This window comes from Pelecanus crispus, chromosome 2, assembly GCF_030463565.1.
Source record: "Pelecanus crispus isolate bPelCri1 chromosome 2, bPelCri1.pri, whole genome shotgun sequence".
Taxonomy (NCBI): domain Eukaryota; kingdom Metazoa; phylum Chordata; class Aves; order Pelecaniformes; family Pelecanidae; genus Pelecanus; species Pelecanus crispus.
Genome location: NC_134644.1, coordinates 7862819 through 7875754, shown reverse-complemented (window position 1 = coordinate 7875754; position 12936 = coordinate 7862819). Strand labels below are relative to the sequence as shown.

General features: G+C 43.6%; 1 protein-coding gene across 1 annotated transcript in view; it reads left to right on the top strand.

Moving 5' to 3' along the window:
- The window catches only part of PRKAG2 (protein kinase AMP-activated non-catalytic subunit gamma 2), a 170761-nt gene that overhangs the window by 110034 nt on the left and 47791 nt on the right, over positions 1 to 12936 (top strand). Inside the window, 1 exon segment of the mRNA XM_075728275.1 lies at positions 9822 to 9903. Coding sequence (XP_075584390.1) covers positions 9822 to 9903 — 82 coding nt within the window.

Genomic DNA, 12936 nt, shown 5'->3' with positions numbered 1-12936 from the left:
GCTGTCATTGCAGATTTCTTTTGTGCATAACAATAAAAAACAAGCAGTGCACAAATTTTAGGCCTGGAGTGATCAGCAGTAGACCTGGAAGTAATTCAGGAAGAGGGTTAGGTTCCTCAAGCTACCCAGATTCAGTGCAATCTGAAAATCAGCTTTTTGTCAAAAATTAGTTTATTTGGAGATTACAGGTCAACCAGAGGCTCTGTGTTGAAGGAAGTTTATTAACATATTGGTTAGTCTAAGCATAATAGTAGCTACTCCGAGATAACAGACTCCACAAGCTTTAGAGGGGCTTCTGGTGGCACTCATGCCTAGTTTGTCAGCTGTGGGGTGGGCTTGAAATCTAATGCAAACACACAGCCCCCGAGTGCTACGAGGTAGTCCTTCTTAGGTGTTTAATGTCCTCTTAGAACTGCACTGAAAAATACTTCATTATCTTTGCCTGTCTCTTCGAGATAGCTTTCAAATACTCCTTCTGGAATTGAGTGTGGCATCAGTTAGCTTCAGGCTTTGTTAGGGAAAAGGTGTTTCATTTTAATTTTAAAAAATACCATCATTGAAAGCTCATGTAGTGTTCGCACAGTGAAGTCACTATCCATGACCGAGGCTTTGAAATATAACACTAAGATGAAGAAAGCAAAATGGTGTATAGTAAATGTGTTTGTTTAAATCAGATTTGGCTCTGAGTACTTTTTTTTCAAATTTGTTATTCTCAGCGGCCTGTTCTGCAGATTACTCATCAGTACTCTGGCCTCAATCCAGCTGAAGTACTTAAGTGCGTGCTTAACTTTAACTAACACAAGTAATCCTGTATTCAATGCCAGTGAATGAAGACCCACGTAATTGTGCACTCACGCTTACTCTTCCATTCACTTTAAATTAGGGGATGCTTACCTGTTTTTTACCATTAGTATTATCTTAGTCTGTTCTTTGGGTTTTTTTTAAATGTGTATTTGTCACAACAAAATATCTACTGTAATCATGCTTATTACCTGATTACTACAGCTCTCTCCAGCAATAACTTCCCCTTGCCCTCCACCATGCCCGGCAGTGCGATAAGAGGTAGGAGGTAGGTCCTATTTCAAAGCGACTAAGGAGCACTCAAACGTATGTGTGAAAACAGCTAAAGTATATCTTTTCAAGCATATATGATAACAAACATTTAAGACAAGAACACTTGAAAACTCTGGAATAGATTAAAACAGTATGTGGTACCCCTGTGTTTGCAGAATCATGTAGCACACTTGTAACATCAGTATTCTTCACAAAGTCAGGTTAGTTCCTCGCAAGTACTTAATTTTTTTGACCTTTGTGTTCAAAATGACAGAATTTAAATTGTTAGGTTGTTTGCCTAATAATGTGTCATGCTGATAATATTGATTTGTACTCCGCCTATATTCTACACGAGTAATCTGAGGAATGAATATTGGCCACAAAGGCTTATGTAGAGAATGCTTCTGATATTCTTGACTGAAAACTCCACCTTATCTGAGTTGCAGAGTGATACAGGATCAGACACACAGCTAGAGATTAGAGGTTATGTAAACAAATCCTGCCTCTTCTCCACTTCTGCCGTGACTTCTCTGTAAGAATTTAGCTGGGGATCTAGACTATTCCTTGGCCTTTTACTTCCTTTGAAGTTTATTTTTTAGAAGTGCTTAACACTTCTGTCACTGGTACCATTTTTTTTTTCCTCAAAGTGAGGTGCTGTAGGACACTGTTCATGTGTAAGATAGGGTCTTTGTCTTTTGCATTAGATCAAAGGAAGTTTTGTAAATCTATCCTGTTTCTCAATTAAGTCAGTGACAGACCTCACTGGGATTAAACTGCAAGTTCATTTCCGTACAGAAACATTTAAGAAGGGCTCTCCACTAAAAATGTGAAATCAATCTGCACGTTCAGTTCACGTGTCTTCAGGGTAAACAGATTTCAACACTCAGTACTGTAATTGCAGCAAAGAGTTAGTAGAAATGCAAGGTGTCCATTTCATCATCTTTCCTAGTGCTGAATGCACTCCTATATTCCTTTTTTTTTTTTTTTTAGGATGTAGCTAAATTTGATAGTTGATCCATTTATGTTATCCATTTAGCCGACTAAAGATCCCCAACTGTGACTGCTTATCACTAATAATTAACTCTGTAAAGTAATTAATATTATAGCTGCTGTTATGTGGGAGGATACCTGCAGTGGGAGGCTAGTTACTAGTCTGGAAATGTAAAAGCAATATATAGCTGATCTGTATTCCATGTCAAAAGACTCCTGCTTAGGACCATAGGGCAATTTGTATTCTGATGATATTGGGATGAAGAAAAATAATCCTTTCAGGGTATAGTTCTTATCCAATGGCAAAGTCTGTTTGAGCTGTTTTAAAATGAAACCATTAGAGCCACCTTTAACTTCACCATACGGTATTAGAAAGATATATAGAATATATACAACTTGCTCCATCAGTTCCATACCTGCTGCAGGATAGTTGTGCCTCTAATTCACTGAGGGCCTTGCAGATGAGTGACAGAGCGCCGAACTGACACCAGTAAGGATCCAGTGGAGAACATACAATGCTGATACGGAGTGCATTTTCTGTGCCAGGTTTTGTTACGGGATTCGGTTACTGTGTTCTAAACAAATTGTAATCTCCGAGTTGTCACCACCTTCATTTATACATGCTACACACTGACATGATTATAGCATCTAGTACTTCAAAAGCCTTTTAAGACTAGAGCAAATTTTACTGCATTCCTTTCAGGTACAGGAAGAAAAAACTTGAATCCAGTATTTTGTATGAGACATCCCCTTCCTTACTAGTTTGTTTGGTGCTGGAACAGAGATTCCTTAGAAAAAATGGTAGAAACTATAATTCCTGCACAGCTGCTCTGTTCATTCCGAGCTTTTCGAGGTAAGGAGGAGTTTGTACCAGAACCAGGCCCAGAGCTCTTCACTGGGACTGACCGTGTTAATGGTTGGACTGGATGATCTTAAAGGTCTTTTCCAACCTAAACGATTCTGTGTGTTCTCCGACCATCTAACAGACTCCAGGACTGCCATCCCACAGTCAGCCTTTTCACCATGCAGCTAGCATTTTTAAATACCGAAGGGATGCAAGGTGGGATCCTAATCTGAGCCTCACCGTTTTTAGTGTTCTCAGCTGTCGTAAACCACTGGTATCAGTTATCACACTCTAGCAGAAAACAAGCAAGAGTTTAATTTACAGTTTAACCAGCAGATGAAACCTTTTTCCCCCGATAACTTCTTTTTCCACTTAGTGAACCAGACGAAATGAAACCGAAAATAAGCAGTAAGTGTTTTAAATTAATTTTGCACAAACAGATTGCAACAGAATAAGCATATCTATGACATACATTTGGAAAAATTCTAAGTTGTTCATTGACAGCTCATCAGGAGAAGAGCTGTTAACTACTTGAGTGGTAGAGAACTGTAATTGTAGTAAGGAGCACTAGCAAATGGTGGGAAAATTACCATTTGTAGTTTACTCTTGCATTCAAAATGGGTTTGCCTTGATTTGCATTTAGATGGGAATTCCTTCTTGTTGCTCTTCAATCCATTAGGTTTTATAAGGTGAGTAGCTTTTTTTTTTTTTTTTCTGAAGTACTTGGAAGGGCATTCAGTTTTACTGCTGAACTATGAGCTGTGCAGGTGGCACTCAGCATATCGGTATTGTGTCACTGCCTTCATTGATCAGAATGAAAGGAGGAGTAGAAAAGTCAGGAAAAGCTTTGAGGCAGGCAGCTTTGAATTTACCTGGAAGTGCCTATTTCGAAATAAAGCACAGGTAACGTTTCTGTCGCAATGCTTGAATAAGTCTGTTCCACACAGACTTGTAATTTGCAGCAGCATTTCTTTTTTTAGGTTGTTCTTTCTATTCCTGCCAAGTCATCAAAGACTAATACGTAATCTTTATTATTACTCAAACAATATTTGCTTTAGAATTTTTCTAATTTAGAATTAAGGCTACTTGTCTGGGGGGGCAGAGCAAATTTACATTTGTGTTAGATTGGTAGTAAACTGGCTTTTGCACAGAACACACATATAAAGACTTCTCACTGAATTCTCATACAAAGACTAAATACATTTTTCTAAAGATTGGAGAAAAATAGAAACAAAAGAAAATAAGTCTGGAAATTACATTAAAAATTCATTTTCTCCTCACAGCACGATCAACTATATGTAAATAATTCCCAACAAATGTTTTTTTTACTATGTTGCTAAAAAACCTCCCGTGAGAGAGATTTTACAGTTTTTTTCAGCCAAATGTGCTGGTGCTTCACTGTTGTTATGTTCAGAAAGTTCTCCCAAAGTCCAACGTAAGACTTCGTTGCTAAAGTCTAAGTAGATAACTCCTTATCCTATCACCAGTGGACCCAGAAGATAGTTTATCACTTTCCTTCTTGCAAAAACACTTTATATTTGAAAACTCTTACTGTATTTTCCTTCAGTCCTGGGGTTTTTTTTCCCCTAGACTAAGAAGCTGGGAGGTTTTCAAGTCCTTCTTTACAGGTCATGTTTTCTGAACTCCTAGATCATTGTTGTTCCTTTTCTTTGGACTCTCTTGGTTCATTCTCGAGTTCAATGCCCAAAACTGAATGAAGTATCCCAGCTGGCATCTAACCAGGGAATGTGTAGAACAGATTCTCCGTGTCTTACATGTAGCACATTTGTAGATAGTGTGATTTTTTTTTCCCCAAGAATCTGACATTGTTGTCTGACATTTAGTTTCATTCTCAGGTCTTTTCCTTGCATGACTGCTGCAAGCCAATCCTTTCCCATTTTATTTTTGCATTTGATTATTGTGTAATGTGCCCCATATCAAAGTGCATCCTGTTTTTCAAAGCATTGCAGCAAATCTCAAGATTATTTTAAGTTCTAAGGCTATCCCTAAAAGAGCAGTGTCTCTTAGCATTGAGCCATTTGAAAATGCGATCAGGTTATTCATTATTCCTTCATCAAGTCATCAGTGAAAACACTGAATGAGATTAGATAGAACATAGACCTCTGTGAACCCTTTTTTAAACTCTTCCAGTTAGATAAAGAAATCTTTCTACCTTCCTTGTGGATATTATTGTGACCTTTAGCAGTCGTTTCATCTAGACTATCTGGCTGGCTTACTTGAGTGTCATGCAAGAGCGTGTCAAAAGTCCTGTTAACTCATGTTGCATCTGCTTACCACAAGACTTCTGGCTGGTTATTAAAGTGACTGGGATTGGCTTGGCGTTGTTTCTACACGTTGGCTGTTACTGATGATCTTTCTTTCCTCTAACTACTTAGAACGGGTGTACTTGTTCTCTCAGCCATCTTGGAATCAAAGTTACACTGACTACTTTATAGTTTCTTGGCTCCCTCCCACCGCTTCCCTTACAGACAGCTATGCGAAGCAGAACGAACCTGACCAAATGGGGATGCAGAGATCTAGTCAGTACAGTGACTGGAGTCCAGCGTGCTTTTATCCCAAGTATTTGTCTAAAATAGGCCATGTGAATGATGTCCTGGAAATGTTTGTTTCTTCACTGGTTGCAGAAGCAGCAGCCTGGGGTAACTCGTTCAGTATGAAAAGCTACGCAGTAGGTGTCTAAGCTCAGGTGAGATGAATCTCGTTCCAAGCATTTTGATATAGCTGGTCTGATGACTGCCACTGATAGATCCCTATCCCAATGGATGCATTCCTGCTAATTCAGGGAGGCAAGATGGCAGGAAACTACATAAAAAATAATCTTCTGTGGATGTTAATTGCTGTTCACGTCCCTGAACTGTCCCTACAATTTAAATACTTAGCTTGTTCTTATGAAAATAATGGGAGTCCTTCAATAGGACATAGGACTAAAAGGACTCCTAGATTATCAGATAGGTTTTAACATATTCATTGTAAGTGCATATATAATTTACAGGGCTAATTTTACTTCTACAGAGTATTAGTAACTCCCTTTGCCCTAGAAAGCTAAAGAAAACAGGCAGAGACAGAGTAAGCAGTTACCTAATGAAATTTACATTCTAGCCTTCCCAGAAGTCCTAAAACCTTTTTGTTTACATCCACCTTTTTATGACTTTTGCTGTTGTATCAACCTTGAGTTGTTTTACTTTGCCTCTACAAAGATTGCTGGCACTGCTGTATTAGGCTTCTGTATTAGCGTTATGTCGTAGGTCCATGTTTTCTGGCGTAAGTAATGCCCTTGTAAAAAACGAATTGAAACCTAGCAAAGAAGTAGTATATTCAGGCAGCTTTGGTTTTGCATATATTTATCTCCTAAACTTTTATATATAAAAATTTATTTTGCTTAGCAGTATTCAGTATACAAAGTATATACTGTCTTGTTGCATTGGGTATCTCAAACAGTTAAAAAGGGTTATCATCTGACACACTGTGATAGCAAATATCTAAACTATAATCTAGACAAATCCCTTGGTTATAATTAATGGAAACCTGCTGTGGCAGTAGAACAAATAGTCACAATAAACAGGTATTGATATGTTACAATATGTAATATCATCTTGGTGGGAATTATAGGTCCTTTGAAAGAGCAACCTTTTCCATATCTTTAACCAGTAATCCTCTTGTAAAATGGCAGAGTTTGCAGAGAGAAGCAATACCTAAGACTGTTGAAAATATCTGCTAATTTGTCTAATGCTGTAGTGGTTCACAAGGAGCAGCACAGTGCTTTCACCACTGATTTAAGCAGACTTAAGAGTGGGTTGTTTCCTGAAGGTGTGGTCCCACTGTCACTCCTGCCCTTGGCACTCCTTGTGCCAGTGCCAGCTGGTACACCTGCGCAGTGAGTTGGATCAGGAACTGATCTGGATAAAAAACAATCTTTTCTTTTGGTCCATTTGGTTTTCAGCTGCATCAGTTTCCTGTTCTGACTCACTGTGTTGCCTACAAGCCAAAAGGAGCTAGAATGCAAAGCGAGGAGCAAAATGAACACCACGATCAGCAGCTTGTTCCAAAATTGGTTTAAACAAATTGTGAGACTGCAGTCAGAGTCAGGGATGGAGTTTCAGACTTTACTTCTCAATTTCCTTTGGGTTTTTTTTGAGCCGTATAGGATGTTACAACATAGCTATAATGTTTCCATTACAAATCTCTGTTACATATTAAATTACTGCCTTTATATTATCTTTAGTCTCTCATGGTACTCTTGGTCTGGATGTAGATTGTGTCACTGTAAAACCCCGATCTTGCAGTAAGCTCTGAGGTTCACAGTGCAGTGTAGCTCATTGCATGAAATAGGCTTAACTGACTTCTTACAAACATGTCCATCTTTTGTAGTAGGTGAAATGGAATGCAACTTTGAACATTCAGTGTCACTTCCAGCTACAAACAACCTCAGAGTTGTATGTCTTCATGGCTGGTGCTTACTAGATAATTATGGGGAGTAAATACTTGTGGGTTTAAAAAAAGGAACAAAATCATGACAGTTATTTCCAATGAGAAACGTCATCTTATTCTTCTCTTCTTTTGGTTAGCAAAAGAGGTTAAAAACTCTTATCAATATCAAGGTATGTGATAAGGAAGATAAATTATTTAGAGCTTTTAAAGATAGCTCCCAGCAATAATTAAAACCTCCAAAAGTATTTTAATTAGTAGGCTGAAAATATTATAAATTAATATGAACTGCTTTGGTGTCTTCTGTGGCTGATCAGTTAGAGTATTTACTGAAATCCTGGAAGTCTTTGAAAAATACAACTAGCAATGAAATATTGTAAGATTTTCTTTCCAAAGGATCTTTACAGTAAAGAAGAACTGGATATTGTTAACCTCCCCGTCTATCCTTAAAAGTGTCCCTGGAAAGAGGCAGCTCAGGAAAAAGCAGCTGTCACCAGCAGCCAGCTTCCTTGCTTGAAACATCTCTGGACTTGAGCAATGACAGACAGCTTTCTGTTTTCCCATAATTTTTGGCTCTCTCCTCCCATCATAGCTTTAATTCTCTTTCATACTTTCCTATGTTCTCTGCACATTACTGTGCTATCCTAGATCTATTCAACCTTCCCTCCTTGAAGGACTTGCTGAACTTTGGAAGCTCGACCCTCTCCTTAGGGACCAGTAGATTTTAAATGTTCTCCAGTGGGTCCTGTGACTCCCTTGGAGCACCACGCATGCGTGTCTGCCCGTAAGATCTGTTGCCATTGCCAAAGAAATAATCTGTTCGTCCACCTCTCCAGCTTCCATGTCTGAACTGGTCCTGCTGGGCTTCCTAAACAGCCCGTGGGGACCTATGCATTGCAGTTAAGGAAGCCTAGCTATAGCTTACCACATCTCAGCATCTAAATGGTGAATCTGTTTCATCATTTCCTTATTTCCATTGATTCTGCTGTAGCCTGGCTCACAAGCTCAGATGCAGACTTGTAAAGCTGGGCGCAGTAAATCCCATTCTTGGTAAGCAGAAGCCTCCCACGGTGTAAACTCCGTCCTTCAGAGACAGCAAGTGGTTTGGGCTGTCAGCATTACGTGCTCCGTGCTTGAGGGCAAGCTCAGGGCCTTGGGCCCCCTCACACCCGGCCGGGCTGAGAACAGCTCCGAAATACCAGTCTGTAGTGACAGCAGTGCTGAGGCGGTCCAATTTTTTTTTTTTTTTTTTTTTTTTCGGTTCTTCAAGAGTGATTTTTAAAGTAGGATCACCTAGTCTGATCTGCCGCACAATCACACGAGGATTTCACGCACTAACCCCTGGGTGAAGCGGCCCCTGCCTGCTGGCTGCGCGGGAGCTCGCCGTGAGGGCGCCGAGCCGCCGCGCCGCTCCCGCTCCTCAGGAGCCTGCCCCGGGGCCAGCGGCCAGCTTCCGTGCGGGCGGGCGGCTTGCACGGCAGGCGCCGACATTCGGGCTAATCTTCAACTGTAACTTCTCGCACGTTTTAAATGGAAACGAGCGCGTCCGTTCCCAGAGCGGTGCCCCGGGATGGCGGCTCGGCGCAGGGCGGGAGCTCCCTGTCGCACACGGGGGAAACCCCCTCAACACCCACCACCACCACCCCCCCGCCCGAGGGCAGTGGAACTGCCGGCTTCCCCGCCGCTGCCTTGCAGGTGAACGCGCGGGACCATACCAAGCCCGTCGCGCGGGGGGAGCGGAGGGCTTTCCTCCCCCTCCGTCTCCTCCTGCACCGCTCTAGTCCAAAGCGACCGGGCGCCCAGCCGAGCCCGCAGAGCGGGCGGCGAAGGGCGGTTGGCCTGGCAGAGCTCTGGGGAGAGTAATCCTCTCCCTCCTCTCCCTCCCTTTTCTTGCGCGGAAGTGGTAGTTACCTTCCCCTCCCGCCGCTGACCAACGGGCTTGACTGCAGCAAAATGGACCGTACCAATCCCTCCGCGGGAGGGGGGGGGCGCGGGGGAGAGGCGGCGGCGAGGCGCGGCGGGAAGCGCTGTCCTGCGAAAGGGCGTGCGGCCTCCCCGTGCGCCTGACGGCCGCCGACGGCAGCTCCCTCCGTGCCGGGGAGAGGCGGCGCCTGCCGGAGGCACGGCCGCGGGGAGCCCGGGGGCCGGAGGGTTAATGGGCTGGGCGCAGCCGCTGCCGCGGGGAGGGGAGGAAGGGCGAGTCGCGGTTCCTCCCCCCTCAGTGTGCGCGGTGTGTGTGCGAGCGGCAGCGCGCCCCGAGCCCTGCCTGTGCGGGAGGCCGAGGGGCAGCCGCCGCCGCCCGGCCTCAGCGCCGTCCCCGGCGCCGTCCCGCCTTCTCCCCTCCCCTCGGCGCTCGGCGGGAACCGCGCCAGCCGCCCCCTCAGCGCCGCCGCTCCCCCCCGCCGCGCCGCGCCGCTCCGATGCCGCCGCGGGGCCGGTGAGTCCGCGCCTGGATGCTCATCTGCTTCTCCTCTCTTCCCTCCCGCAGGCGGCGGCAGCGGCTCCGGCTCCCTCTCAGCTCCCGGCCGCCTCCGAAGGGATGCTGGAGAAACTAGAGCTCGAAGATGAAGGTAAAAATTGGAGGCGGGGGGGGGGGGGGGCACGGCCCCGGGGGCGGGTCGGTGGGCACCCGCGCAGCCGGCGGGGTCCGGGCGGAGGGAAGGGAGCGGGGTACCCCCGGGCAGGAGCCCGCCCCGGGGAGGGGGCTGCGCCGTGCCCGGCCCGGCCGCCGCCGCGCTGGCCGTGCCCTTGCGGGGCGGGTCGCAGCCTCCCCCCCCGGGCCGATCCCGCTGCGCTGCTTTTGTCCCGCTGGCCGCAGCCCCGGCCCCGCCGCCTCCCGGCCGCCGCCGCCCGCAGCTGGCGGAGGAGCTGCCCGCGCCTCCGGGCCGCGGCCGCGCCGGCGTGCGCCCTTCTGAGCCCCGGCTCCGGCAGCGGGGAGCCCGGCGCCGGGGGGAAGGCAGCCCTCATGGCACCCCCCCCCCCCTCCAAAACACTCTTTCCCCTCGAATACGCCTGCGATTCCTAATATAGGCTTTGAGAGCGAGGTGCGAGCAACGTTGGGAAGCTTTTTCAACTAAAGCTTCTACTCCTTATGGATATGCATACATCCGCTGAAAGCGGACAGCTGTAAACTAAATTTTCCTTATGTGTCTGCTCTCTTACGTTGTTCTTAGCTGTCCTGTTAAGAGCTGCAGTTTTAGCAGAGCGTGCTGTTCTTGATAGGGGAAGTTTCTGTATCTTGCAAGCGCTGAACTGTGCTGTGGAGAAGCATGAATGTGCTTTCTCAGGCTCACACAAAGCGTCTGCTTGCCTCTGAAAGATCCATATTGAGTATCTTGAACTTTGATTTTCAGAAGGGATTAGATTAGTGGATGCAGATGTGGACGCATAGCTAATCTCTATGCTCGGTATTGTAAAGCGGCTGACTTCATGGGATGTGGGGTTTTTTTTTGTAGTTGGTAGCTGCTGTTGTAAAATGTAGGACAAATATTTAAGGAAAACTTTGAAAATAGTAGGCTGAGTCATTCTGTGAAAAATATCTGAGCCGGTATGCTAATAAGCCAGCTTCTTGGTTACTAGCATGCTTTCTACAGTTGTGGGACTGGTCTGGAAAAGTAACACCTTTTATTTTAAGCTTTCTGTGTGTGAGAAAAGGAAGCTCTTAACAATTGGATTCTTTAAGCTGCTTTTTTTTTTTTTTTTTTGTGAGTCCAGGCAGGGCTGGAATTGCAATGAAGTACTTCTGCCTTTGTGAATCCTGAACATGATTAAATATTAATATTTGGTGCAAGGGATTTGTTGCTAACTTGTAGCTTTTTTTTGCTTGCACTGTTTAACTATTTTTAGTTAGGCCTTCTTTTACGCTTATGGAGAGTTAGGAAGTTACCAACTTACATATTTCTTTTTGCATAAAGCTTGTTATTGCTAGATAGGAGATCCTAAAACCTGCTGAATCACTAATAGTTAAGCCATTTTAAAAGCTATTTTAAACATCTTATAAATTTAGATATCTGAAAAGGATATCTAAGTTAAAAAAGCCTGCCCTCGGTTTTGAGACACCTTTGCAATTTTAACAGTGTAACATAGTATTATTTGGAGTCACTTGATTAGGCTGAATATCTATATGTGTCTTCTAAAACACTGCAATAAGATAACCTGAGTTCATCAGAAAGTTTTGTAACTTTTTTTTTTTTCCTTGGTTTTCAGGCTTCTGTTTCACTTTGTCTCTCAATTCATTTAGCGTTAAAACTAAGGCTTTGCCTGTGGGTACTCAAGCTGGGTGGGTGAGAGCATTTCAGGGATCTGTCAAAAGATAATGCCTGACAGCAAACCTGTGACCAGTTTAAAGTAGTATGTGAATTTTGAAAGGAAGTATTTGCCTTAATAGCCTTTCAGATTTAATGAAAACCTAGTTTTATGCCTAATTTTAAAGCCAAGTAGAAAGGATGTAGAGTGCTGTGTTCAGAAGGTAAGATGTAAGTAAAATTAGGAGTGTGAATGTCGGACCAAAACTTACCGCCCAGAATGCTTCTACATGAGGAGGCCTATAGGAGGAGAATCATAGAAAATTGAGATGCAGGTGGAAATGCAGCAGCTTAGTTGCAGTATGTGTTTTATGACCTAAATTTTTGCACTAGTTGCTGTAGTTGTGTTTGTGCTAATATTGGGGGTGCGGGAGTGAAATGACATCTGATGGTGTTCGCTTTTTTGTTGGATGGCAAGTAGTAAGTGCTCAGAAGTTGAGAAGCTTCTTTGAAATCTTGATAAGATTTCATTAAGTGGCTGTAGCCACACTGTAACTGATGATCTTTTGTCAAACTTAAAGTCTTTCCACTGATACCTAAAACTGTGAGTTAAGTGAGAAATTTGAAACTTGTTTTGAAACTGTTTTCCTGCCTGCCTCTACTTTTGAGTATGTCCTCTTGCTAGCTTTCCAGTTTCTGTATCCATCAACAGTTGCTAACTATCTTGTATATCAAATTATGCTGCAGTCTTGTTGAAACAGAGAGCTTAATAAAAAGAGCTGAAAAATGAGGCTCAATGTGTGTGCACTGAATGCCATCCAGTATGCTGAAATGGATTTTTGTTTGTCATTCTCCTCAAAGGTTACACAAATGAGAATTTGAAAGCACAGAAGGCATTCATTTAATTTGGATTCTAATTAAGAGGGTTAAATTGAAAAAATGGTACTGGAAAGACTTGTAGTCTAAGTAGTGCCATAATGAAATATGCAGAGTCTAGCCTGATGATGTGATCTCTAAATAAAATGGTACTGTCAACTGAAGGGCAATTTTTTTTCATGCATTTTTTTATATGCATTATATACAAAGAACGTATATAAACTATTTTGTCCATAATTAGTGTGGACCATTTTAGACATGATGTTATTGTCGCAGAAGGAAGTGCTGGTCATCTTTTTGGTTTAAAACGTCTTCGTGTATCCAGCTGGATTCTCTAGGATCAGTGCAGCTTCTTACTGGTTGGTCACTAGTTCTGTCTAGCGTTGGCTTAATAATACTGTTCCTGTGAAGTGTAAGAGCAAATCTTAGTGAGATGCTGTTAAACAGCATCAGCTGCGCTGCAGCTGAAATAGGACAGGCTGT